The 26457-nt window shown below is 49.7% G+C and overlaps 1 protein-coding gene across 4 annotated transcripts in view; it reads left to right on the forward strand.

The window, feature by feature from the left end:
- LOC104837927 (tyrosine-protein phosphatase non-receptor type 11-like) overlaps positions 1-26457 on the forward strand; it is a 56024-nt gene that overhangs the window by 25569 nt on the left and 3998 nt on the right. For 3 of the 4 annotated variants that reach the window (XM_010577376.1, XM_010577377.1, XM_010577378.1), the window contains exons 2-11: positions 8651-8773; positions 18556-18750; positions 21364-21787; positions 22093-22206; positions 22639-22735; positions 23269-23348; positions 24071-24226; positions 25238-25369; positions 25610-25764; positions 26089-26156. In XM_010577376.1, coding sequence (XP_010575678.1) covers positions 8651-8773; positions 18556-18750; positions 21364-21787; positions 22093-22206; positions 22639-22735; positions 23269-23348; positions 24071-24226; positions 25238-25369; positions 25610-25764; positions 26089-26156 — 1544 coding nt within the window. The remainder of the gene's footprint in view (positions 1-8650; positions 8774-18555; positions 18751-21363; positions 21788-22092; positions 22207-22638; positions 22736-23268; positions 23349-24070; positions 24227-25237; positions 25370-25609; positions 25765-26088; positions 26157-26457) is intronic. The other variant, XM_010577380.1, reaches the window with a different exon arrangement.

Genomic DNA, 26457 nt, shown 5'->3' on the forward strand with positions numbered 1-26457 from the left:
GCGGCTTTGCGGCGCGGGGGTGTGGGGGGGGGGGGGGGGGGGGGCAGGAAGGCTGGAGGCACCATCCTCTCTCTGAGACAATTTGAGAATGGGTAAAAACTGTGAATCTGCTTGTTGGGAGCAATCCCGCCAACCTCTGTTGGGGGTCAGGGTCTCAGCAACCAGTCCATCTGCTTGTGCTGTTCCTTATCTTGAAGTGTTGGAGTAAACAGGACTGCTTGTGGAACAGGAGAGACTTTCTGCATAAACACCTTGTTTGCTTTGAGTTGGCTGTTTGTGCTAGTGGCGAGAACTTGGGCTGTGCAAAAGTTGGGCTCTTTAAATGAGCCAAAGGATGTCAGACATCTAGATTCTACTGGAATTTGGTGAAAATAAGATGTGTACCTTCTCAGAGAAAGTAGTTAACCATTCTCACCGGGGTGTGAGATCCATTAGGAAAATGCTCTGTAAAATACATAGGGAAGGAAGCAAGCCGGTTTCTATGGAAGTGACTGTCGCACCCCAGAGAATGCAACGCAGACTTCTGTACCTGCTATGGAAATGGGTATGCTGATTTAGAAATGTAGTGAGGATTTTGTTTGTTTGTTTTAAAATTGTTCACAAAAGTCTTGGGGGGATATTAGATGATGTGCACTGGCACGGTTAGCTGTCATGATGCTAATTGCTTTAGGAAAATGAAAATATTTACCTGTATGTAGAACTGAATAGATTTGCAGGATATATTTACTTAATAGACTCCCTTGAGGCTATGCTTGGTATAATGAGTCTTCTGATGGGATTTGAATTGAACCAGACTAGAACCAGCAAAGGAGGCTGTTGCAGCTCTGTCAGGTTTGAGAAATGCTTTATATGCAGCCATGCCTGTGTAGAACAGCTTTCAATGAAGATGTGAATGCTAATAATTCAGTATGGAAACATGCTGAAACAAACAGCAGCCTTGCTGTATAGTAAATGCACAGTTTGCTAAATGAAGCCTTAACGTCACAGGACAAGTATGACCTCTCTCCTCAACTAACGTGGAATTGCTTATTTCCATATTTTTAGGAAAGTCTGTCCTCTTTTTTTTTTTTTTAATTTTTTTTTTTTCCCCCCTCCTTCCCCCAGAAGGTCTGGGAAATGCCATGCTATTCAAGCACCTTGCTGTGGATTTTTGCTGATGGCCGATGTTTTAGCATCTTGCTTAGTGACATCCCGCAGGTGGGTCTGTGTCAGTACCACCATGTGCTGCACTTTTGCTGGACCCGCTGCAAAGCGGAGCACCTTTCTGGGACTCTCCACTCCTATCAAGCAAGTATCACAACATCTCTGTTTTGGGCAGAGGAAGCTTTCAGCTCTGGTGGGTCCAGAGAAAAGCTTGGACGAGGTGACCCTGAGTGTCTTCTGAGGAGAACGCAGCTGTGCTTTTACTGTCTGTTTTGTATGTCAAACCCTACGCTCCACACCTAACCGCTTTTTTCAATGCTTGACGTTAGCAATACTGACGCTCTGGATGCGTTCTGTTTTGTGTGGGGTCCTGAGTGGTTTCTAGAAGGTCTACTCTTCCTTTTGCAGCCTGGGGGGGGGTTATAAACCAAAAAGCTGCTGGCAGCGTGCGGTCCGCTGACGATTTCTCACAGTACAGTCTTCCTTGTTCAGCTTAACCTCAGGTGGTCTGTGAAGGAACACCCTGCTCACACAAGCAAGTTTCCACCACCCTTCAGAAAGCTGCGATGCTGTAGCTCTTCCTACCCTGAACCGTATCTGCAGAAAGCCCCAAACGTGCAAGTGCGGGATGCCTTTTTCATTCCTCTTGGAAACCAGTGAGCGTGACGGATGCTGGTCTCTTCAGCAGGTAGAATTCCTCTGACAAATGGGTCTAAATAATCCCTGTTAGCTCTGGGTCTCCAGTAATCTGGTTGGCCAAGTTGCCAGGCAGCTGAAGGACCAAAGTGGCTTTGCCGAGTGTGTGGGCACGATATTCCCCAAGCTGTAGAGAGCAAACCATGCCATGCAGGGTCTGAGTCCCAGTCTAAGCAAATCTCCCTCCAAAAAAAGAGCTGCTTCTCTGTTCTCTATGCCAGGATCCTGATTCATGGGTGTTCCTCCTCCATACCAGAGGTCCCTTGCAGGAATAGGACAGCAGCGTTCACTCGGCCCCAAAGTTTGCACCTACTAGTCCCATTCTAAGGATTAATAACCTTACAGAGAATTAATTGCTTCTGTGACTGCCTCAGCCTCACTTCTGCCTCAACTACGTTGCGAGAGCTCGGCTGGTATGTATCCTTCACAGTTCAGCACTGAAAGGGGCATCTCTGTTGTGTGCAAACACAGCAAACTGATGGATCTTTATATTCTCTTTAAATGGATAGTAAGCGTCTGGATCCTTTAAGCAGCTCTGAAGATTTCTTCCTATTTGCTGAATAGGAAACTTAAGCCTTGCAAAGTGCTGCGTCGCCCCAAGTTACGCCTGCTCTCACAAGTCAGCCTCCTCTTTTTATTTTCTTTTTTTTGTTGTTCTGCTGGAAGAAGCTTCAGCTGTTTATTTGCTTGGCTGCCTCCAAGGGCAGGGTCCGCATCCTGCCCTTCCTTCACTGCGGTGGGAGCGGGGGGACTCTGGCTGGGGAACCGGGGGTTCCGTCTGCCCCGGATCGACAGCATCTGCTGTGAACGCTGACCCTTGCTCCTGGCTAGCGTCAAGAGGCTGTAGCACAGCAGAAGGAAAATGTGGTGGCGGTTGGTCCCCTCCTCCCCCTTTTCCAGTTTCTTGAACCACCTCAGCTTGCTTGGGTTGGAGTTTGTGTTGAACCAAACGCCGCTAAACCACACACGAAGCGCGTAGGCGTTGTCTCTTGAGCCACGTTTGCTTTGATCCTCTCCAAGCCTAACAAAAAGAAGTTTTTACCATTACAAATGCTCCAAATTCTCTTGCCGACGTTGGGCTAAATTTGCCTTCAAACCCAGGCGCTGGCGGGGCTGCAACAGATCTGCACCTGGGGCCGGCTTCTCTGGGGATGCCCCAAAATAAGTGCAGTGAAACCCCGGGCACATGCTGTTCCCAAGCCCTGTGGCAATTGCTTTCAAGTCTTCAGTGGCGACTCTGGCTTTCATGTGTGCAGTATTTTGGGGTAGACATCCTGTGTCTGCTGGTCTATGAGTCTCAGCAGCCAGCGTGTTCACTTGGCAGCTTTCTCTTCTGTGCAAGAAGCACGCTGTACCTTCTTTGAGCTGTGTCAGAAAAGGGAAAAAGAAAAGGTGGTGAGCTGGAATAACTTGCTCCTATCCCCTTTGGGACCTCACTTAGGAACTTTGTTGTTTACTTATAGGGTAAAGGATCTTAGGCACCAGCACAGCTCCGTAAGTATGTTAGCCGGGAGCCGTATCCCTCTGTGATAATCTGACGGTCATTTTCAAGAGTGCATCTGCTGGTGGATCGGGGTGCTGGCACCCCGATTCCCTGATGCCACATCCAGTGGCCTCTGAATCATTTCAGAAGTATCATTTCAGGTATGGTGCTTTTTATCCGTGGGATGTTTGCTGGAGCTGTTTAGAACGCTGGGATTCCCAACTAGGCTTTTGAAAATGCCTTGTTTTAGAGATTTCTGAGGGTGTAACGATGTTGTTCAACTACTTGTTCTATTTTGTCCCAAGACAGGGGCACAAGGATGCATTCCAGCAGAAGAAAGCATTCCTGCTCATGTTAGGGAGGAAATGAGTAATACTGTATGGAAACGACGACTCTTTAGTAATTAAAGAGACATTTTTTGATAATTTTTAACATGGAAGAAAGGCCACAAACAGGGCCGTGCCTCGGCGTGCACAAGGCTTTCGTGGCGCTGGGAGCCGTTCAGCCGTAGGGGTGCGAGAGCTGGCGAAGAGCGGCTGTAGCGTGGGGAGATAAAAGCCGGAGCTGGTGTTTTGAGGGGCTCCCCGCAAGGAAAGCGGTGTTGGGGACACGCCACGTCCGTGACTGCCACCCCCACGGCACCCTCGGTTGTGCCTGGTTTCTCACGACGGGTTTTCTGGTGGCTTTTCTCGTGGCTGCCGGACCTTTCTGCTTCTGAACGTGCCGCGCTCCGGTGTACTGGTCAGTCTGGTCTGAACCCTACACATGCCAGGGGTCCCTCCGTGGCAGCCCAAGCTCTATCTTTCAGTTAGTCTGTGTCGGGGACTTAGTACTGCACACGAATATCTCTGTTTTCTCTCTGTTTATTTTAATAAATTTCTTCGTGTAGCTTCGGTTCCTGAAAGGCACTTGCGGGTGCCTTTTTCATTTAGGTTTGATGTTGAGATGGATTGAACGATGGAAAGGAAATGCATTTCTTTGCAGGAAAGCAGTATTGCCTGAAGTAGACAGTGTATATTTACTCGTAGAGGTAGAGATGAAAAGTTGTTAGATCTCCAGTCTTATTTAAAGCAATTCTTTAGGGGTGACTCGGTTCTGCAAAAAGCGCTAACAATTGAGCAGTTGCCTGAATGACCTGCTGCACAATAATATTTGTCATTTGCTGACATTGGCACAATGGCGTGATATTAATAATGAGCTTTTTTTCCCCTCTGTGCTGGGGATCCAGTTAGATCCTCTTTATTTGCTTGCTTTCTCAGAATATTGCAGATCTTCGTATAAACAATCCGTGAGTCCAAAAGGTCTGATTCAAAGCCCAGGGTTCATGTGCAAGTAAGTGGCGCTTGCTCCTCCGACACCCAGCTAGAGCTTGCAGTCCGTGGGACAGTCAAAGGCTGTTTGCAGGTTTTAGTATTGCCATTTAGTGAGAGATGTGTGGGTCGGTGCTTTCTTCTTGTCCACTCTGTTGCGGGTTGGTTTTGCTTACCAACAAATGTACTCCAGCAAAAACCATAATGAAAAACAGCTCTAAAGTTGTTTTCTGCAAGTACAGCTTACTCCAGGTCTAGGAGAAAAACAAGCTGTATTGGTAAAAGCACCTTTGGCGATGCAGTGGCCGTGGCACCCACAGGACGAAGGAGCAGAGAGCTTTAGAGCAGACAGGCTCTTGGTGTACACTGAGAAGGATGGGGCAATCTTCACAAACCAAAGAGCCTGAAGTTCAGTTTTGGCTGGTTTTGCTATTGTTTTCTTTTTATTCCCCTGTTTACAGGAACAGGGTGTGAGCTGGGACCTGGAAATAGGTGTGCCAGAATACCCTGCGAGTGGGAGAGGGGGGGGTTGAGTCATTTGCTGCATGTAGGGGTTGAGGATGTGCGCTGCAACAAACCTCCTGGTTTTTGCAAATTCCTGCATAGTTCAGGCAGAAAAGCCTCTGGGGAGCAAGTGCTCGATTTCAGGACTGGAATTCCCAAATGGAGATGACCTTGAATTTGAAAATACCTCTTTCAGGCCTGGAGTGTCTTCCCTGGCTCAAGAAGCCCTCCGAAGATGAGCTGTGCAAGGAGGTTTTCTTTGTTCTGGAAATCCATGGGAGAGGTGCCTATACTTGCAGAAGGATTTTTCCCTTTTTTTCTTTCTTCTTTTTTTTTTTTTTTGCTGATGAATCTTGAAATTGCCTTTCCTCCCTCTTCTGTTTGTGAAGGCTGCGAAGGTTTTCTCCTCAGCTCATTGTTTGTGCTTCTTGCAAGCTAAATCACAAGCTGTCTGTGTATGCGTGTACGAATTGGTTCCTGTCCAAGCAGTGGGAGTCATTAAGGGAAAGGGCGTTTAGCATTTAGGTTTCTGTTTAGTGACACAGAGACAACATCAAAGTTGACAGAGCCCCAAATTTGCCCCCGATATACTCCTTCCCTGTCTATGATGCAAATAGGTTTTTGTAGCTGTGGTGGAAAAGGAAGAGGGTTACGATCCTCCCTTCCCAAGCGCTCATCCTTCCACTTGGAGGGAGGTTGGACATAAGGTCCTTTTGTTCACGTTGCCTTCTTGTTTGTGGGAGGCCAGTGCCTCGGATGCTGGAAGATTTACAGCCCCAGCACCTCTGCTTTCTTCCTGACGCTGCCAACCTACGCAACGTGGTCCGTTCTCAGCATCGCACGGGGCTGGCTCCAGCTGAGGCGCAGCATCCCGGGATAAGAAGTATTTAGATGGGAGCCTTGAGTGATAAGGGGACGAGAGGAGGTTTGGGGAGGTGCGTAGCTCCTGTTTTCAGGGTGGTTTTTGAGGGTTACGCACCCCTGGGCGGACACTGCTGTCACACTGACCGGGATATTCGCAGAACTGGTGTGTGCTCGCGGCTATGGGTACGTGCCTACAAGAGCTCTCGTCCCGCTGTTTTACCAGAGATAATTCCTTAGGTTTTTTCCCACTATGTTCTGGCTAGTAATATTGTGCTGGTTTTATTGCCATTAGGCATTCAGTGGAAACATTATGTGTGGCCTTTGGCAGCTTTGCGTTTTCCCTGAGCTCCATTAAGCTCCATTAGGGGCATTCGTTCCGATGCCAGTAGCGGTTTTGTGGCACAGTTAAGTGCTGGCCCTACAGGCAGTGGATTTATGAAAGGGTGTCACTCCTGTGATGTCAGGAATATAAGGCTTGGAAACGCTGGGATTCCTGTTTACCATCTGTTTCCATTGCCCTTCCCTAATAGACCTCTCCTCCTCCAGAATTCAAGGATCTTTAATCAAAGCTGTTTGGCTTGTGGTGGGAGGGAGGAAATCCCAAATTGTGGAGGAGATGGTGACATTTCTTGACCTTTTCTGTGTGTATCTCGGAGACAAACACACTCTAATGAGTGTGCGTGTGCTTATGTTTGTAGGTTTAGTCTTTGGGTGTATTTCCTAACACAGGCACTCGGCGAGACGCTAGGTTACGCATTTCTCTGCAGCAATCGAGATAAACTTGCAGACCCTTTCGGGGGGGGACAGTGTGTTAGCTAATCTGATCCACAGACAGCTGTCTACAAGAAACTAGCTTACTAAATGTTTCCAGATACGCTCCTCTTGAGAACCCACATTTCACTTTGCTTGGAAAACTTCAGTGTTGCGGTTTTGAGTCTTTTGGTTCAGCGCGGTGCCGCAGACCTGTCCGCCTATGCAGGAACTCTTACAACATCAGCCTTTACTCTGAAGGGAGTTTTGAGTGTGCAGCCTGTTCTCTTGTAGCTGGTGCTGCCCAGACACACTCGATAAGCTAGCTTTGTTATCATACAGTGGTAGTTGTGGCTCATCTTCTCCTCTTTGCTCACAAAAAATATTACAGCAGTCCCATGCAGAAATATCTGCTGGAGCATGAGCTAAAACTGAGCAATACTTTCAGAATCGAGTGACTCTCAGTTTGGGGTGCTCTTTGGGTGACTTGTGAGATTACTCAAAAGAGCCTGGCATTTAGAAAGTGGATTTCCAGTGGCTTCTGAAAAATTGAGCGATAAAACTGGTGCCACGTGGGAAATCATCGGTCTAGTATGCATATTGAGTACACATTAAAGCCTGGGGAAACACCAGTTCCTGCAAATCCATCAAGAAAAGTTGGTCAAGGCTGATAGCATCAGAAGTGAGGTAAGTAGGTGGTTTGGTGACACTTAAAATACAAAGATTACATTAAAGTAGCGCACAATATGACGAAACATTTTTCCCCTTAGGGTGAGCTGTCTCTCTTTCCCTCTTCTACTAAGTCCTGTTACACATGTGCACCAACTGCACTGTTTTTCCTTGCCAGCAGCGTGCAAAGCAGCCTTTTCCTTCGCTGCTGCTTCCCTGGCTATGCACTGGTCCCAGCACTGGACACAGCAGTTGTGCGGTTGGGGACATTTGCTTTTGCGCCCTTGGGAAAGGTGGCTGTGGCACCACAGTTTGAGCTATGACTAATTAGAGTTAAAAAGCAGCTGCTTCATCTTAAGTTGAAGAGTCCGAGCTGGCGTTAGCTGAGGCCGGAGCAGACTTGTTATTTTCCGTGGACGGGGCAAAGAGGGAGATCGTGGAACACGCACTTGCCGTTGTGTTTGCACCAGCGCGTAAGAAATCCTCGCACAGCGTAAGGGCTCATCGCTGCCGCAGCGTATTGCAGACCAGAGCGTGCCTTTCCTTCCCGGACAGAGTCTCAAAGGAAAGCCTTTCCTCTCTCCAGCTCTGAGCATCCCCTCTTCGTAACAAACTCGAAATGGGAGAGACCGAAGGCCTGAGCCTTGTGTTCTTGCTGGGGAGAACAAGAGGTTTAGTGCCCTTGATGTTGGAGTTTTTTCTGGGGTTTGTGTCGTGAGGCGTGCTGGGAAACCCTTAAAGAAATGCCTTAAGTGCCCTTAGGGATGCAGGTCTTGTCTTGGTCCCAGTTCATTTGCCAGCAACACGACAACTGGTAGGTGCTGGGTGGGAAGCAGCCGGCCAGGATCAGACCTGGAGCCAGAAAAGTCAAAAAAACTATTTTCTCAGGCAGTGGTTTCCTCCAGAGAGGGACTCTCCTGTCTGTGCTGCAGAAAGCATGTAGGGCTCTTGCTTTTGCCTGATCCGAGGAAGAGGGGGACAAAGTCCTTTGGGAAAGAGACCTCTCTTGATGGATGTCCGAGAAGACTTTCTCCACGGTAACATCTGAACGGATGGGGTCCCTGTTTCTGCGATGTGGTGGGGAGGAAGGCGGGTGAGCTGCTACACGGGATCGGGGCTCTGCCTGCCTCGCAGGTAGGAAGATAGTGTCTGCCCCTTGGGCAGCAGGGAAGGCAGTCGGGGCAGGCTCGGGTTAATTATTGTTTCATGTGTCGCATTTTGCACTTTGCAGGTGGTTTCATCCCAACATCAGCGGAATTGAGGCAGAGAAGCTGCTCCTGACCAGGGGTGTCCATGGCAGCTTTCTGGCTCGACCCAGTAAGAGCAACCCAGGAGATTTCACTCTCTCCGTCAGGTAAGCAGACGGCAGCAGAGGAGGAGGAGGAGGAGGAGATGAAGGGGCTGTCTCGAACTCCTCCAGCACACCCTGCTCCGATTAATGGATGTGCAAGGGGAGAGGTGCTCTGTGGTACCTCTCTGTGGGTACCACTTGAAGTAAAAGGGTCGCTGAACTCTCCCCATCGCTGCAGAGGCTGTGCTAAAAGCCACACGCTGCTTCGCCCTCAGTTTGTTCATCCCTGTGGGTTGTACGTGCCCCTGTCCTGCCAGGGTTGGCTCTGTGCTTGTGGCCTGTGCTTCCAGCACCGTTGTTGCCAGAGGAGGGAAGATAACAAGCCCACTTATTTTCTGCAGAGAGTATGTTCACTCCCAGCAGGAGTGGATTATCTCACTCCAATTTCAAAGGAACTTAATGTATCTGCCTTTGAGAGAGACTTGTTTTCCGTGTCTATAAGGGATCCCTGTAGCACCTCCATAAGAGACTAAGCTCACTGACCAGCCTGACAGTGGCTGTGTTCCCAGACAGTATCATGAGCATCACCTTTAAAATCCTCTTGTGTTCTTTGGGACCAAGGCAATTGCAGAAAGGAAAGCTGCAGTTTTGCCGATGGTCTTTGTGAATGTAGCCCCTTACGATGCGGTGGAGCAGATGCGCTGGGTAGGACTCTCTGAAGGTGAATTACAGGGAAGAGGCAAAGAGTCACATTAACCCAACGAGTCCCTGAGATAAAAGGAGCGGGTTGTGGGTTCGAGGCATGAACCTTCCGTGAGCACTACCCAGCTGATGCCTCGCAGGGAAATAGCTCAGCAAAGGTTTCTCCAGGCACTTGCAACACAGACCTCTTTTTTGTGGTGGCTTCTGTTTAATTTAAAACCCCTCATTTTGTTTAGGAAACTCCAGTGAGTTTCTAAATCCTTTGACCGATGCTGTGTTTAGAGAAACTTTGTGCAAAGGACAGAACGGACAGAGCGTTTCCACCTGGCAGGGCAATGATATCTAAGAGAATGTGAGCAACAGCAGCACAGTTTGAGCTTCGGTCCCTCCCCGTGCGCCTCTCCCCCCACAGCCTGGGTCTGCGGGGGCTGCTGGCAGCTCAGAGCAGCATGGCAATGCCAAACCGCTCCGGTGAGACTTTATCCTCTCCTTGTTGCCTTAACGGCTCAGATGAAACTTTTTTCTCAGCCTTATTTCTTCCCTCCTTGCAATTGTCACCAGGCTCGAACCTGCACTCCTCTCTGCCAAGCGCAGTGATTCCTCAGCTTGGCAAAAGGGAGGGTTTGCAGCTGCCTTATTTTTATTTTTTTTTTTGAATGGTTCCTTTTGTGCTGGGGAATATATCCCAGCGGTCCGACCCTTTGCCTCTCAGATGGCTCCGACCGACCGCAGCTTCTCACGCTATGGAGCAACACAGCGGAGGGGAAAAAGTCCGGCTTTTCCCATGCGTTGGCTGGGTGGGGAGTGTTTGGATCTGACTTCACTAGCTCCCCAGTAATCTTGCAATCAGAAGTGGCTGCGAGTTAATGAGAGAGGCAGGAAGTGCTTCTAATTAGAATGGAAAATAAACTCAGTCACAGATTGCTGCCTTGAGCAAGCTATGACGGCAAGGGAATACGTGTAAAATGGGGGGGTTATCTTCATGTGAGCTTAGTGTCTCTTTTCATGTAATTTTGTGAGTCAGGGTGTTGTCTGATTGTAAAGTGAAGCACTGACAGCACCTGCTTAGCCAGGCAGCGTGCAAGCAGATGCAGGTTATGGCTGTGCAACAGAGTCCTGATGCGGAAAGATACCCAGCTAGCAGTATAATTACCCTGAAATAGCAGGGTAAATTGCTTTGCCGGGAGAGCCAGTTCCCACACCTGCATTACTGCACTCACGCCTCGTGCTGTGGAGTCAGTCCACAGGTTTGCGTGGTTTTCTTCCCTCAGCTCTGTCTCTGTGCCTCAGCCGAAGGCCACGTGTGTTTCTGCTGTTGTGGTTTGTTGCCTTCCACCTGTGCTGGTCCACTGCCTCCCCTCTTCCAGCTGTGGCACGTGTTGAAAGCGAGTGGATAAAAACTTGGCCTCCCGTGGAACAGCTACGGCTGCCTGTGGAGTCCCAGAGCAGCTTTATTATTGCTGTTATTTCTTTACCTCTTTCTGCTTTCTACTGCAGGGAGACCTTTGTGTTGCAGTAAATGTTTGATAAGAGTATTGTTTTGGCCATAAGATCCAGCCAATTAATGCTCTTAATGCATGAACGGTGCCCTGCAGTAACAAGATGCAAGTTAAGAGCAGAGCAATACAGCGTGCCTTAATATCATAGTATTGAACAATACCACCACAACCCACTGACAGACTATAACTCAGTGGAAAGTCTGACCAACTCTCACAGTTCTGAGTAAACCAAAGCTGTGACATATACCATGTTTCCAGGAAAGCACATTAAACGTGACACACAAGCTTAGAGGCAACGTGTTGAGCTTTGAGGCATCACGAACTGAAGACAAGGAAAGAATTCTTTTATTGACTACTTTTACCTGCAAGTCCTTGCTCCTTCCTGGCTCGTCCCATCTCTGTCCCATGACTTGAGGCAAGGGTTGTCCTGTAATCTCAGATGTGGAAAATTTGCTTGGACACGGTCACTGGTTAGATAGACTAGATTTGCTTATACTTCATCTAAGTGATATGCTCTTTTCCCACTCGTGATGGCCCCAAAACATGTGCATAAATGCTCTTGGGAATTAGAGCTGCAACACCTAATAGAGTACAGAATGAGTAGCTTTGTGTGCTGTGAAAGCTGAAAACTTGGGCAGCTGTCTATCCCCTGTGTTCTTCCCCTTTCCCTGCTACATTGCTCCATCTGTGTGTGTGTAATGTGTTATTATTCTCACCTAGAATTGTATCCTGACAGAGCTTTTTTTTTTTTTTTCTTAAATCTCAGAACTGGACAGGTCTTTATATTTTTTTTCCTTTCTGAGAAATAGAAGGTTTTCAAAGGAAACAATAGAGATATCTTTGAAGGAGTACCTAAGATAGAGGTGTCAGTAGGAGAAAGTACCTTCAGAAAAACAATCAAAACATCTTCCTCCTTCTTTCAACCCCCTTTCAGCTTCTTCAAGGATTTTTGAAAGCCAGTGAGGGGAAATGCAGCTCCTTTTAATTCCAGAGAGGATGTGGGCTGAAAAGAAAGCAGGCGATAGAGTTTTGGCTGACCAGACCACACACCAAGTGACCGTGTGCTGGTGCGTATCCAGATATGCGTCCCTGAAGAGAGGCTAGGAAATAACATTGCAGAAGTTATGAGAAGGTTTCCATGAAACTCTGTGGCTGCTTTCACTTTCTTTCTTTCTTTACCTCTGTGCGCTCTTTCAGCCTTTACCATTACAGCAAGAAGTCTTCGCAGGGCTTTTTTTTTTTTTCCAGCTCTTAAGAGAAAAAGGCAAGCCACATGGAGAGGCCATGATACAGTTAACAAACAGATGATGTTTGTCCTGGTCTTAATAGAAAAAAACCTCTTCAAAAAATCCTCAGCTCTGAGTCCAAACTTCTGGCAGTTTGTAATCGGCCAAACCTGGCTCCTTTCATCAGCCCTTCCTTTTCCGAAACACGCTTCTTCTTGGGACATCTCTGCAGATAAGTTCAAGAGCTTGTTCCACGCCGAGGATCGGACACACCTGCTATAGTCCAGTGCCGAGAGGGCTGTGTTTCTGAGAAGTCTTTATCTGGTGTGCCGGTGGTACGTCAGTACTAGATACTGAATTGGGATTCATTGGCTTATCTTATTCTTTGGGCACTCCAGCGAATATGTGGAGGGAGGGAGGTGGTCTGGCAACTTCAGCTGAAGTGTGATGATGACAAAGATTCTGAATTCATTCTGAATAAGGCTGTAGTAATATCTGCTGCATCTCTATGTGAGCTGTCTTGTTTTGTCCCATGCAGTTGCTGCAACGCTGCTCTCTGCAGGTGTTTCAGTGCTGCCTCAACCCAGGCAATCAGACAGCTCTGTATCGGTGGGTCACTTAACGTGGGTGATATTTCTCATTGCAGGGTTTGGCTCCTGCAGGTGTTTGCTAAAGGTAATGACAGCACTCCAACGCTTTATGCTTTCTTTAGAGTGGCTCACAAAACCTGCACTGAGTGGGACTGTTTGGAGGAATAGCTCAGCTTCGGAGCCTGGAAGGGGCTCTGAACTGGAGCTGGCCTCGCAGGAGAGCTGTGGAAGCTGTTCTGGATGGTGGGAGCAGAGCCTGCTATTAGGGGATTTTTGGAGGATGCAAGTAGAGTTCATTTGCATGTTGCAGTTCTGATGAGTGGCTCTTAAAAAAGCTTCCTTGCCTTTCTTGTATGCTGTGTCACCTCTCATTTCCTAGAAGGACTTGGTACTGGGTTTGCTTTTGATATTGAGTCTTCCAACTTTTAATCGTGATTCTTAACAAAATAGACCTCCTTTTGAAAGTGAGGGGTCTTGAGGGAGAACTGCAGGAGGCCACAGAGGAAATGCCCCATGTTTCCAGCCTTCAGTGCTTGCCTGAATCTGCCAGAGCGTGTTTTCAGAAGACCAAGTATTTAGAATCGCTTCTGAAGAAAGTGAACAGCTTCTTAAAGATTTGGCCGGGTCTGGGTAAATAGCTTGAACAAAAGGAAAAGGCATGTTGAAAGTTTGCCTAAGTGGTGCTTGGCCTGTGGCCACAACAGTAATGGAAATGCCAAGACAGTTAAGAACCATCCGTCAGAGACCTTGTTAGTTTGGTAACTGGGTCACGTTTTATGGGAATGGATCTTACCCTCGTTCATGGGATACAGTACTAAGTGCTTCTGGGTAACAAACTCTTGTTAGGGCTATGGTCTCCCATAGTGGTTTCCTGATTAACACTTACATTGAGCATTATTCCTGTATGTAACTGGACTTTTTTTTTTTTTTTTTTTACACAAAACATGTACAAATACACTCTGGCTACAGGTTAAGACATGCAATCAAGAAGGATTTTATGTCCTATAGAATAGGTACTCTGCGAAAAGGAGTAAATCAATACTGCAGGTGTGTTAAATTGGTTGAGTTGCTGCCTGCGGACAATACAGTTGCAGCGCAGGAAGAAAGCTGGATCTGGAGAAGAACGGAAAGAAGCTTGAAAGAGGTGCTTTTCTAAAACAGTTGTCCTTGTGTCTCATCATAATAGCACCTACCAGCCCTATTAAGGCCCTGTAATCCAGGGCTACCTCTCACAAATATTCAGTGAGAGGTGGGCCTGATTCTGCTTCTTCCAATGGAGGGCAGCCAACTAAGGGAAGTACTGTCTTCGTGTTACAGCTGGGAAACAAATGTTGGGCCCAGAGTCACCTTGAGAGCCTCTGAGAAGGTCCTGAACATCAGATCATCAAATCTTAGCTAAGTGCTTTTATCACGAGACCCTTCTTCCCTTAAGAAAGCATGTTCTCCTCTGATGACAACGTCTTTCTTTTGTCCTGGAGTGGCTTGAATTCGTTTGGAAGCAGATCGTTCGGTTAGAGATGTAATATTAACGGATGGCTACCTTCGGCTTACTTGTGTTCGTTTGCTGCTATTTACAAGTTTGGCAAGGCAGAGGAGTGTGTCGAAAGCCTCCTTTTGATGGCAGATGGTTGGCAAATGGTCTGTGCTTCGCATCTCTTCCCAGGGCAAAAGGCTGGATCTCTCTGGAGTGGGAAGCACCTTCAGGAATGCAAAAAACATAAATGTCCTATAGGTAAACGGTGCCGACGTGCGAGTTCGCTGAGTAGTTGGATGTCCTTGGTCCCTGTGTGCTTTCTGGAGCTCCTAACACCTTAAGTGAGCAGTAGGGCTCAAGCAGCAGCTGAATTGCTTCTTCCTAGGAGTTGAGCATGAGGAATTTGAAACCCACACCTAATCTCTAGAATGCACTTGGCTGTGTCTGTGAAATGACATGCAAATGTCAGTTGGTTCTGTTGTGCTGTATTGGTGGATAGTGAGTGTTCTCTGAGAGCCCAAGCTCTCATTTAGTTGAAAGCAAATATTCAGTGAAGTTTCTAAACCCTGTGGGAGTATCTTCTTGGTTTGTTTTTTTTTTTTTTCCATAGAGAGTCTTTAGGGTGGGGGGTTGGATTGCTTTTTGCAGCTTGTCAGAGAGGTCATACAGGCATGCTGTGAAGTTCTAGGCTTTCTCTGTCTGACACAGGCAGGAAAACCACATGACCAGAAAAGACTTTTGGGGATGCAACACTCAGAAATGGTTCTTTTGCCTTCAGTGACAACAAAGGGTCTGTTTGGGTTTTTTTGCGAGTCCTCTTCTTATTGACTGTGCTCTGTTGCGAAGAAGAGCAGACTGCATCCGCGCTGGTGGTCACTGCAGTATGGACACAGATTCACAAGCTGGAATATTTTGGATCAAGAAACCCTGCTGGATATCTATCTAAGGAGTTGTGCTGATGATAGGGTGAAGAAGCTTAGCTCGGAACGGAGGCAACTCTCACTTATCCGAGTGCTGACCCCGAAACTGCCAAAAAAGCTGGCATCTGCTATTAAACAGTGCTGCATCCCTGTATGAGAGCTGTGTGTCTGTTGGTCAGAAGTAGCCGTGCCCTCCAGCACAGGGCAGCTGAGTATTCTGGGCATCTCCTTTGTGCTTTATTTCACCAGCCAGCACGTCGAGGGCCCAGTCTAATGGATGCTGCTACTGTGCAGTCCAGTTCTGCTGCCCAGTTTGGAGCTGCAAGAGGTGACGCAAGCTTTAAGAGAAGAAAATGGGAAGGAAATGGGAATCGATCAATGCCCTTTGTGTTTAGCATGACCTTGAGGGCTCATGGGATAAATGACGTTGATTATCTCTCTGCTTTTCATCCCTGAAGTGCTCGAAGGCCTTGGGGGTGGGGAGTGGGTCTGTGAACTGAGCCTTTGTAGGTCACTGGGGTTGGGATGTGGGGACGGAGCTGTGGAAAGAAGGGAGTTTTTGAGCCTCAGGCCAAGTGGCAAAAACACAGTTTCGTCTGCTGCCTTCTGTGCCGCACAAAGGCTCTTCACGTCCAGCTGCTGGCATGAACGGCAGAAGCTTTTTATGTGCCAGCTCCGCTCGGAGAAGAGGCATTGTCATCGGAGCGCTGGCTGGGATCTGAATTTCGCAGCCAGTTTTCATTTCCACCGAGCGAGTTCTGCTCCTACCCTAGATGCAAATATTGCCAAACTTTGAAGTCTCTGCCCATAGGACAGCTGGAGTTGGTGTGGCAGGCCAGGTCAGAACTTAGACTTCCCAGATGTACCACGAAGAGTTAACTGGGTCTCTCTAAATACCCAGGAGTGCCACTCACCGGTTTCCTATATTACCGACAGTTGGGTTCTGTCTCCAAGACCTTGTCATGAAGGTGTAGTGTGACTGTGCAGGATCCAGATGCAGATTTTTCTCACCTCAGGCCTGTTTGTCAGTCTTCTGCTGGTTTTGTTTTGCTGTTAATGGGGGATGATGGTAATACTGTGGATGCTGTCTCTGTCCACACTCAGCTGGTTGTTGCCACTGAATTGGCACTAACTGGAAATCACCTCGGTGCCAGACAAAGCATCCAAGAAGGGCTGCGTGAGCACAAACTGGAACTGCTGATTCTACATCGACAAAGTCCTCTTTAGCAACTGGCACGGAGTAAATGGCAATATGGCCATCTGTCAGGAAGGTGTTTTAAGGAGAACCGCATGACGTGTGGTGACTGTGGCTTGAATGTGGCTAAGAGTGTTGCCGTCTAATCATAAGTCATGCTTCTAATAAAGGCAGGTCTGGAGGAGGGGCACACAGTGGCTGTGCTAGCACACTGCTGTGAATGTTTCTGTGGGCTCTTCAAGGCTTAGCACACAGAGAGCTCATTGCCAAGTGCCAGCTTGGCATGGTCTTGTTGCCGAGCTGCTGCTGTGTACTCTAGCACAGCATATTGGACAGTCAGCGTTTAATCTGCTTGCGCACATGACGAGCCCCTCGCGTGCCAAAAGCCGTGGCTGTTAAAATCCCCGAGATATGCGGAAATTGGAAAATCCGTGGCAGTAGTTATGTAAAGGCAGCCGTGCCCCTGGGCAACGTGAGTGCATCCCAGGGGTGGTAGTGACCATCCCGTCACTGGGAGAGGCCGCTGTACTTCTCGTGGCGTTCCGTACGCCCTTCACCAGTCATCCCACAGTCCTGCAGATACACAGCCCCGCGCTCGTGGAATTCGATGTCCTCTGCTGTCAGGCCTTTGGGGAGAGTGAGTTATTGCAAAGTCAGCAGAGTCCTCCCCGGTGGACTTTCATTAGACCTTGCAGTGTATAGTTCAGTGTAGTATTCAAGAGGAGATACAAGGGAAGAGGTTGTTTCTTACCTTCCCCGAGGAGCCAGGCGTCCGTCTTGCATGTGCGAAGCGGGATGGAAAAGCCGCTGGATCCCCTCTGCCGGAGGAGAACGCGGCCACCTTGGTGCTGCTCCAAGCACTTGTCTGGACTAGAGGAATTTGCGCAAAGGTATCCAAACAAAATGACACCACCGCAAGCCCCATGTGGGCTTAACGTGATACCGGGACCCTTAGCGAGTGACAAGCGCAGTGAAATGAGGCTACCACGCACCCTGGTGCGCACATCCAGCCGACACAGCTGGGCTGTGTTCTGCCCCCGCGCCAGAATCCCCTAAGGCAGACAGAGCCTTTTGCATTCGAGGGCCAGATCTTAACTTCTCCCCGAAATAAGGAGGTAGAGTCCAGACTCTGAGGTAGACAGTACCTGCAGCTCAGGAAAACTAAACAGGAGATGATTTTGTGGAGCTGGGGCGAGATATCCGATACCATCCAGGTATCTGGTCTTTCACTGCATTGCTACGGGGGCTGCCCTCTGCTGCAGAAAGATAGCAGAAACGGGGGCAATGCCACTACTGGGAGCCCCAGAGCCCCTGCCGTGGTCCAGTTCTTCCTTCCATTTAACCTCGTGCACAGACCACTGTAGCTTTTCTAATTCCCCACTCCGGGAAATGGCTTTTCTGTCTGACCTGGTAGGCTGCTTATACCACCTTGAGTCTCCTGCATCTCAGTGTCACGGTTGCTTTGGCAACAAATTGAGAGAGGCTGGGAGCAGCTCAGCACGGGAAAGAAGGAGAAATTTGCCAGATTTACAAATCTCTCTCTGACCTAGCTCGTCCATCAAGCAATGGGCTTCCAGCCATGTCTCCCCGGCTCAGGAGGGCTGCTGCTAAGTGCATTTAAAATGCAATTAACCTACCTCTCGGAGGTTAGTGTGGCCTTCTGAGGAAGGAGACTGGGCTTTGCTGGGTTAAGGGGGCTCTTAGAACAGGCTGATAAAGGCACCCAGCCATATTCCCTTGAGCCTGGAGGGCACCACTGGAGAGGGGAAAGCATTAACCCTTGCGCTGCGCTTTATAGGGTTTGCAAATATTGAGCAATGTATTGGTTTGGGTGTTGGGGGTTTTTTTCCTGTTTTTTTTAAACGAATTAGATGATAGCGAATATCCCTGTGCATAGAAAACTGTAAACCAGAGTGAGGTCAGAGCATCATCCAGCCAAGAGGGCAAGTAATGCAGGAGTTGGAAGCGATGGCAGAGGAGGAATTATTCCCCTCCTCTGCGTGAGGTGGGTCTGGGAAGCAGAGCGGGCAGGGAGCTCGCGAGGTACAGTCAGTTCTTGGCCGGGTAACCTTGGCCAAGGAGCATCCATCCCTTCCCCGGCTGTAGGAGCGTGGCCAGCGTGAGCGGCACCTGAGCGAAGGGTGCAGCTTAGAGGCGGGTGGTGGTCAGGAGGCATCTGGACTCTGAAGACCGGTGCTGGGTTTCCATTCTCTCACGCTCGTTTGCCTGCCTTCCTCAGAAGGAACGATGAGGTGACGCACATTAAGATCCAGAACACGGGGGATTACTATGACCTGTACGGCGGCGAGAAGTTCGCCACGCTGGCAGAGCTGGTGCAGTACTACACCGAGCAGCAAGGGCTGCTGCGGGAGAAGAACAGCAACGTCATCGAGCTGAAGTACCCTCTCAACTGCCAGGACCCCACCTCGGAGAGGTAAGCCACGCTCTCTAAAAGCCTTTCCTGGTGAAGGTGATGCTGTCTTCCCAGATGGCTCAGGCCGGATAGTTGTACCTGGCCTGGGTTTGGAAAGGAGCCCGAAACAGAGTATGTTTGGGTGTGATTTAGCTTTAATGACCCAAAAGCTGCACATCACTGGGATATGGTTCCCGAGTTGCCCTGCGTGCAGACGTGACCAGAAGCTGGCTAGGTAACATCAGCAAGGCCCAGAAGCTGGTACTTGCTCAGCATCAGTGTGTGCTAATAAGCTTTCTCTAGCCTTTAAGCAACTGGGAACATAGAAACGTAGAATCATAGAATAGTTTGGGTTGGAAGGGATCTTTAAAGGTCATCTAGTCCACCCCCCGCCTCCCCATGCGATGAACGGGGACATCTTCAACTAGATGGGGTTGCTCAGAGCCCCGTCCAACATGAGTCCATCTGCAAGGGCTCCTGCAGGAGGCATGCAGCTTTGGTTTTAAAAGAAACCAAACACCTGCCAGTGACTTGTCTGCCTGCAGAACGCTGGGTAGAAATGCCTGGTAAAAAGTCATCCCCATCCCATCTCTGTCTGTAACCACTATTCATCCTAACAGCAACCCACCGTTGCCTTGCAGGGATGGGGCTGGCTGACTTGCTGCGAGAAGTGGCTTGCCTTGGGCTACTTCAGGATGTTTCTGCCAGCCGATCAGTGACCTTCTTTCCTCCCCTTGGTCCATGACACTCCAGTGACCCCTTTTTTCCCTTTTTCCTCCCCCTCAGTTTCCCCAGTGTCATATGCAGCAGCTGACACGGTGGGTTGGAAAGGGGAACACCTAGTCAGGCGGCTGGCGATGCCAAAGCAAGCCCCTAACTACTCTAACTTTAGCAGCCAGGGTAAGGCGAAGCTGCGACCAGTCTCAGTTCCTGAAATGGAGCAGAAGCGCTCCCCTCCACGCCGTCATGTGAGCCGAATGGGCCCGGGTGCTGGGAAGTCCCTCCAGCTCATGTGCTCCCTTGTTGCCAGGGTGGTTTCTTTGCTCGTTCCAGATCGCGGTGTGAAAAGCAGCCGGGCAGCTGCTCACATTAGCAGAAGCTCTGGAAAAGTGGAAACCCCCTTCAGCTGGGTTTCCCCCTCTTCTCCTGCCAAGGAAAGTCTGGCTTGGCAAGGAAGCTCCAGAAAGGTTTCTGCTGCAGACCACACATCTGGTGGCATCAGGGAGAAGGGAGGGAAAAGGGTCCCAGTCCTCTAAATATACGAAATGACGACAGTGTCAGAATATAGCGGGATGCGTCAGGGTAAGCAGTGTTTCCAAGACCTGGGCTTGAATAGCAGCAGTGCTGTAAGCAGGCACCGAGGTTCTTCACCAGAGTTTGGCCGTTCTGCCCTCTGCAGCAGTAAGACTCGTGCAGCCCCATGATCCTAATGCCTTCCCAAGCCTCTGGGAAGGACTTTTGCTCTTTAGAGGGCTTCCCAGTCAGGCTTGTAAAGGCTGCCTTTGCAGCGTGCTGAGTCGGGACTTGAAAGGCCCAGCATCACTGACTGCTCTTCTATAAACTTCGTCCTCCGGGACAAAGTTGCTGAGATGTGATGCGATGCCATTGCATCGCCCCTGGAAGGTTATTTTGAGCCTCTCTGAATTCCTGGCGGCTTGGCTGGCAGGCCAGGAGCCAGCGTCTTCAAAGTGGGACCTGTGGCATCTGCCCAGAGCCACTGCTGAGTATTGATGGAGCGTGGGGCTTGAAGGCTCCATGGCAAAAAACCCCTCTGCTTCACTCCAAACTGTTATTTGTCTTTATGGAGATGGAGAAACAGGGGCATGTGCACGCAAGGTGTACACAGGCGGAGAGGTGGAGCAACTCACGCCCACGCAGCGAGGCTCGGGAAGAGCTGAGCACAACCCTTTGCACGTTGTGATCGCCGCTGGTCGGAGACGCGGCCGCGGGCAGGGCTGGAGGGGGAGAAGCATCCTGGGCACAGCGGGGAACCTGGTTTCGCCACTCCAGGTGAGCGTGGAGGGTGCTTCTGTTCTCCCTCAGCCAGACCTGAGCTGAGGTTAGTGACCTGGGAGGGGAGCAGCAGTAATTACAGCTAGGAGGACCCTTTTGAAAATCTTTCCCAAACTGTGTCAAAGCATCTTGTTCCTGGCCGGTGTTGTCCATGCTTGGGTCTGATACTGTCCGACTACAGCCTGCTGACTCCAAGCGTTCGTTTTCTTCCATATTAAAGGAAAACGTAGCCACCTTCCAGTAAGAACTGCCAGAATCGTGTTTCTTATAGCTTCGTCAGAGCCCTATCCCTAGATGACAGTGCTTGTCACGCATCACGTGGCAGTTTAATACACTGATGCCATTTCACATTTGGCGGGAGGATTGAGCAAAGTCCTGACGCTTCCAGCCTCAGGCTAAGGTATTGATGTGACATTGCAAAGCGTTGGAGGAAAGTCACTGGGGACTGTTTCTAAAAATAACTCAAGCCGGTGTCATGCCAGTGGGGAGAGCAGTCAGACTGGGAGCCTAGAAATGGGTTTCCCGTGAACGCCATCCCCAGCAGTGAGTGTAGCTCTTGTCTAAAGGCAATGCTCTGTACGTTTCGGAGCTAACCTTGCTCTCTCCGTTCCTGCTCCTTAGGTGGTACCATGGGCACCTCACCGGCAAGGAGGCAGAGAAGCTTCTGACAGAGAAAGGGAAACCAGGTAGCTTTCTGGTACGAGAGAGCCAGAGCAAACCAGGAGACTTTGTATTGTCGGTGCTGACGAACGAGGATAAGATGGAGACTGGGGACAGAAAACCACACGTGACCCACGTCATGATCCACTACCAGGTGGGAAACGTGGAGAAACGTACCGTCCCCGCTCAACCCGCTGGGTGGGTGACCCAGCTGGGAGCTGTGCCTTCGAGTCTCACCGGGGTTTTGTCATTTTTTCCCCTGCAGCCGGATGGGAAGTATGACGTGGGGGGAGGAGAGAGGTTCGACACGCTCACAGACCTGGTGGAGCACTATAAGAAGAACCCCATGGTGGAGAAATCCGGAGCTGTGGTTCATCTGAAGCAGGTAATAGCTGGTCTAGCACATACTTGTCGGTTCTGGGCTTGCCCAAACTCCCGGGGGAGTGCACGGATCTGCCCCTGCTCTTTGGGAACTCCCTGCCCCCAGAACATCCCGGCTGGCTACTTGTCGTGCTTGTCCAGGCTCATACTTGCCAGAGAGGTCCCTGGCCTCACACTCAAGGCCTTGGGAATGGACCCAACTCCTGCCAATACTCCCAGGGATTCAGGAACTGTTTTTTTTCAAGGGGAAAGTTACCTGTCTTTCTGTTACTGAAAGCGATTTCTATTCTGTCTTCATCTGCCTTTCAGCCATTCAACGCCACACGCATCAATGCAGCTAACATTGAAAACAGAGTGAAGGAGCTGAACAAAATGGCAGATCACAGTGAGAAGGCCAAGCAAGGGTTCTGGGAAGAGTTTGAGGTACGGGATGCTCCTGTCTGTGCTCTGTCCCATTTGTGCCTGTGGGTGAAGAATGTCATTCTTGCATGGGAGCGTCATGGTTTTCCAGCACTGAGGACCTCTTCTCCACACCGTTTCTCCTTTTCCTGTTTTCCGTGTTCCACGAGTTACTTCCCGGTCCTTTCTTTCATTGCTTTTTCTCATGTCCGAGGCAGTTTCTCCTTCCTCATCCTAGAACTGCGTGCCTTTTGTTCCCTGCAGGGATTTGTGCCTTTTCCCCCCCATTAACTCTCTCATCAAACAGCTTCTTGGCTCCCTTTCCTTTCCTGCCAGCACTCCCTCTACTCTTCTCAGCATCAGGAAGCCAAGCCGCTAGTTGAAAGAGCCCTTCCTTTGCCTCTGACTCCCCTCGTCTGCCCAGAACAGTTCGTTCTTTTGTATTCTGCTCCACAGATGCTGCAGCAGCAAGAGTGTAAGCTCCTCTACCCCAGGAAAGAGGGACAACGACCAGAGAACAAGGCTAAGAATCGCTACAAGAACATCCTTCCCTGTAAGGAGACCCTGAATACTGGTTTGGGTTTTTTTCACCGCAATTTCTGCAGCCTTCTCTGGGGCTAGCTAACCCTGCAGAGCTTTTTTTGATCATAGCTGAGTGGTCCAATTAGTTTGTGGTGTTCTCCATCCCCTTTCTAACCTGGTCCTTCCCTTGTGCGTGGGAAACTGGGAAATTGCTCTCCTCTGTGCTGGGAGTCTGAATATGCTTCAGAGCTCAATTGTAGTTCAGAAATCATATGGAGCCAGAGGTAGAGCCTCCAAAGGAAATACTGGAAAACCCGAGCTCAGGTTAGTCTGTAGCAACAGTGTGTTTTGCTAATGTCCATCCAAGTTACTAGATTGGCAACACAACTGTGAGCCGGGTAGTGTGGAGTAGTGCTAAGTGTCATTAGGAGAGCGTTTTACACCTTTTTTTGCAGTAGTTACCCATGTGACTTCATAGTAAGAGCCTGGTGGGAGCCGCTGTGACTGCCCTCAGCAAAGCCCATCAGTTCTCCCATGTTCATTCTGGACTCTCTTCTCCTTCAGTTGATACCACACGGGTGGCACTCCGAGATGTCGATGAGAGCGTGCCCGGGTCGGACTACATCAATGCCAACTATATCAAGGTACCTGGGAAAGGGAAGACACCGTGTCGGGGCTGTCCTCAGCCCCATGCTATGTTTCTGGTGGGTAAGGGCAGTAATGGTGTAAGTCTTGAGGGAATGGCCTGGCAGGACCAGTATCTTTCACTGGGTCCAGGCCAAACACTGGATTTTTCTACCGTATCCCAAGAGACCTCATCATTCTACCATGTCCTATTTGCCCCTATCTAACAGTTTATCTCGATCCCCTCCTTTCCTTACCTGTTCAGAAAGTCTAAGGGGACTGACCCAGACTCTCTGTCATTGAACGTTATCTCTGAGGTCAAATTATAATTGTCATCTGTAAGCTAAGAGCTGCTCGAAGCTGTATTTCCAGCAATGCTGCTCTGGCACTTAAGCACCAGCCTTTGGGAAGCCTTCAAGGTGGCTTTGTTCCAGCCACATCCACCTGCAACTTCTGCAGCTGCCTGCTGGCAAGAGCCTGTTGCGCAGTAATGCACGTTACAGCAGCATAAAGGTCCCTGGAGGCAGGCAGACCATTTTGCTGGCGACTGTTGAAGCTGGTGATGGGAGCGGTTCATGTCTGCAGGTCTGACCAAGAGAGCAAAATCAGCTAGCTCAGAAATCCTGCGTGGCAGGGTGTGCTGACTTTGCTGCTAAAGGTGCACTAAAGCAATTCTCAATTCCTCACTCCAGCATCATTGGCGCTTTTTTTTTTTCCCCCCCCCCTCTCCTTTGGTCCTCAGAGCATCCCTGAAGATGGAAGGAACTCTGAGCACTGCAAGATCTATATAGCCACCCAGGGCTGCCTGCAGACAACAGTGAATGACTTCTGGGCCATGGTCTACCAAGAGAACAGTCACATCATTGTCATGACCACCAAGGAGGTGGAGCGAGGCAGGGTGAGCACTAGTAGGGTGCTGTCCCCAAGCCTGAAAGTACTGCTAGTACTAAGAGTGTTCAGTTAAGTTGTATCTGGCTAGCTTTCATTTAATTTCTCTTCTGCCTTGTAATGATGCTTTAGCTCTTCTTCATGACAGAAACATACCACTTTGCTCTGCACAGCCTATCTCCCTAGCCCCATGAATATTAATGGGGTGTCCCTCGTATGACTTGCTTCAAGGCTCTGGGGAGCTGCAGGTGGCAGAGAAAGAGAGAGAGAAGGCATCGTGCTTCTTATGTGCTTCTTTCCAGCAAGCTGGAAAGCCGGGGAGTGGCAGCGCATTGCAAGCTGTGTGAGGGGCAAAAGAAATTCTACAACCTCTCTGTGTACCACCTGTACGCATTTCACTAAGAGTGGGTTGGTAAGGGGCCAGGGAATACAGTGAAATTCCATGGTTCCATGCAGAGCTATTTACCAGAACACCCTTCCCTAGTAAAGAGAGGAGCTAATGATGATTGACACTAGCAGTTTTGCTTGGGAATGAGGGGGAGGCTGCGCTTGTAGCAGCCTAGCGCGGAGATGAGATAAAGATAGCTCTACTCACAAGCTGCCTTTTGTGCTGGCAAAGTCGCTATAGCAAAGAGGGGACAGGCTGGAGGACAGAACAGGTACAGGTAGACTGTGTAGCCCCTTGGGATGGAGATTTGGCTCAGGAATTAGGCAATGACCAGACCAAGGGGTCAGGTGCTGTGTGTCAGGACTATATCTTTAGCAAAGCAATGCCTACCTGAGGCTGGGGCTAGCTGGGGAGGGAGATTCCCCTAGGGATCACGTCCTTCGTATAGGAATGGCCCTTCCCAGTACTTCCCCAGTTCAAAGGAAATGCTCTGTGTGTATGGCTCTCCTTTAAACCTCTACACTGGGGCTACGCACCCTTTGACCGCAGCAGCATCCCTGAGCGAGGTGTTCAGGGGTTCACCCTCCAGCTCCCCAGCCTCAACTAACGAGCAGCTCTCTGCTGTTGCTGCAGAACAAATGCTTCCGTTACTGGCCAGACAAGAGTTGCACCAAGGAGTATGGGTGCATCTGTGTGCGGAACGTGAGCGAGCGTGAGGCCCAGGGCTACTACCTTCGGGAGCTGGAGATCTTGCGGACTGACAGGGTGAGTCCTCTGCTGCTGGCTGCCCGCTGTACTGGGAACGGGCTGGTGCTGGAACCACCGGGGAGGGAGATGTCACTTTTCTGTAATTTTTTTTTTTTTTTTTTTTTTTTTTTTTTTTTATGGTCCCACTGCTTAAGTTCTGGGCCACTTTGCCCCAGGTTTGATAAAAAGAAAGGAAGGATAGACGCCTCCTACTAGGAGGAGTTCTCTGACTCAGTGGTGGGTCTCTGCTCCCCGCAGGATGAGCGCCCGCGACTGGTGAAGCACTATCAGTATTTTAGCTGGCCGGACCACGGGGTGCCCAATGAACCAGGAGGGGTTCTGAGCTTTCTGGACCAAGTGAATCGGGCACAGCGAAGCATTCCAGACACGGGCCCGATCATAGTGCACTGCAGGTACGAACCAGTGGCCCGCAGCTGGGTCATCATGTGAGCTGATGGTGTGCAATTGGGATATAAGTATAGACATGGGAAAATAAAGCCCTCCTCCAGAGCCTCGCTGGTGATAGCGCAGGGAAGAGCAGACCTGAGCTGGAGTTGGTAGCTCTGATGCAGCCTGCTAGACTCCGATCTCCTAAGGGTCAGCATTTGGCTGAGCTTATCTTATAGCAGCCATGCCATATCAGCCCAGGATGGACCAGGCATGCAGATGAGCGTGGGAGCTGAGCTGACTTTGGGGAATGTTTCTTCCTGCAATCATTATTTCTTTTCTCTTTGCAGTGCTGGAATAGGACGTACGGGCACCATCATAGTGATAGATATTCTGGTGGATATTATTCACAGGCAAGGTATGTCTCCCTGCCTATCTCACGGCTTTCACCGTTTGCCTTGCTCTGACCAGTTATGGGATAACCCCGCTCTTGTGCAAGCAGTGGGTACGTGATCTCCAAGCAGCGGGTTTGACTCGTCCGGGAAACAGTGGGCATAGGTTTAGCCTGAATGCAGGGCGAGAAGGGCTTTTGGACTGTGCCCGGTTCCCCATTTCTCTGGGGGCCAAAAAGCGGAGCTCTAACGTAATGAAACGTGAACCTTCTCCAAACGGGTGTGCACATAGGCAGCCCTCTAGTAAGGGAGATGTTTTCAGCAGCA

Source organism: Haliaeetus leucocephalus, unplaced genomic scaffold, assembly GCF_000737465.1.
Source record: "Haliaeetus leucocephalus isolate CR32 unplaced genomic scaffold, Haliaeetus_leucocephalus-4.0 Scaffold556, whole genome shotgun sequence".
Classification (NCBI taxonomy): domain Eukaryota; kingdom Metazoa; phylum Chordata; class Aves; order Accipitriformes; family Accipitridae; genus Haliaeetus; species Haliaeetus leucocephalus.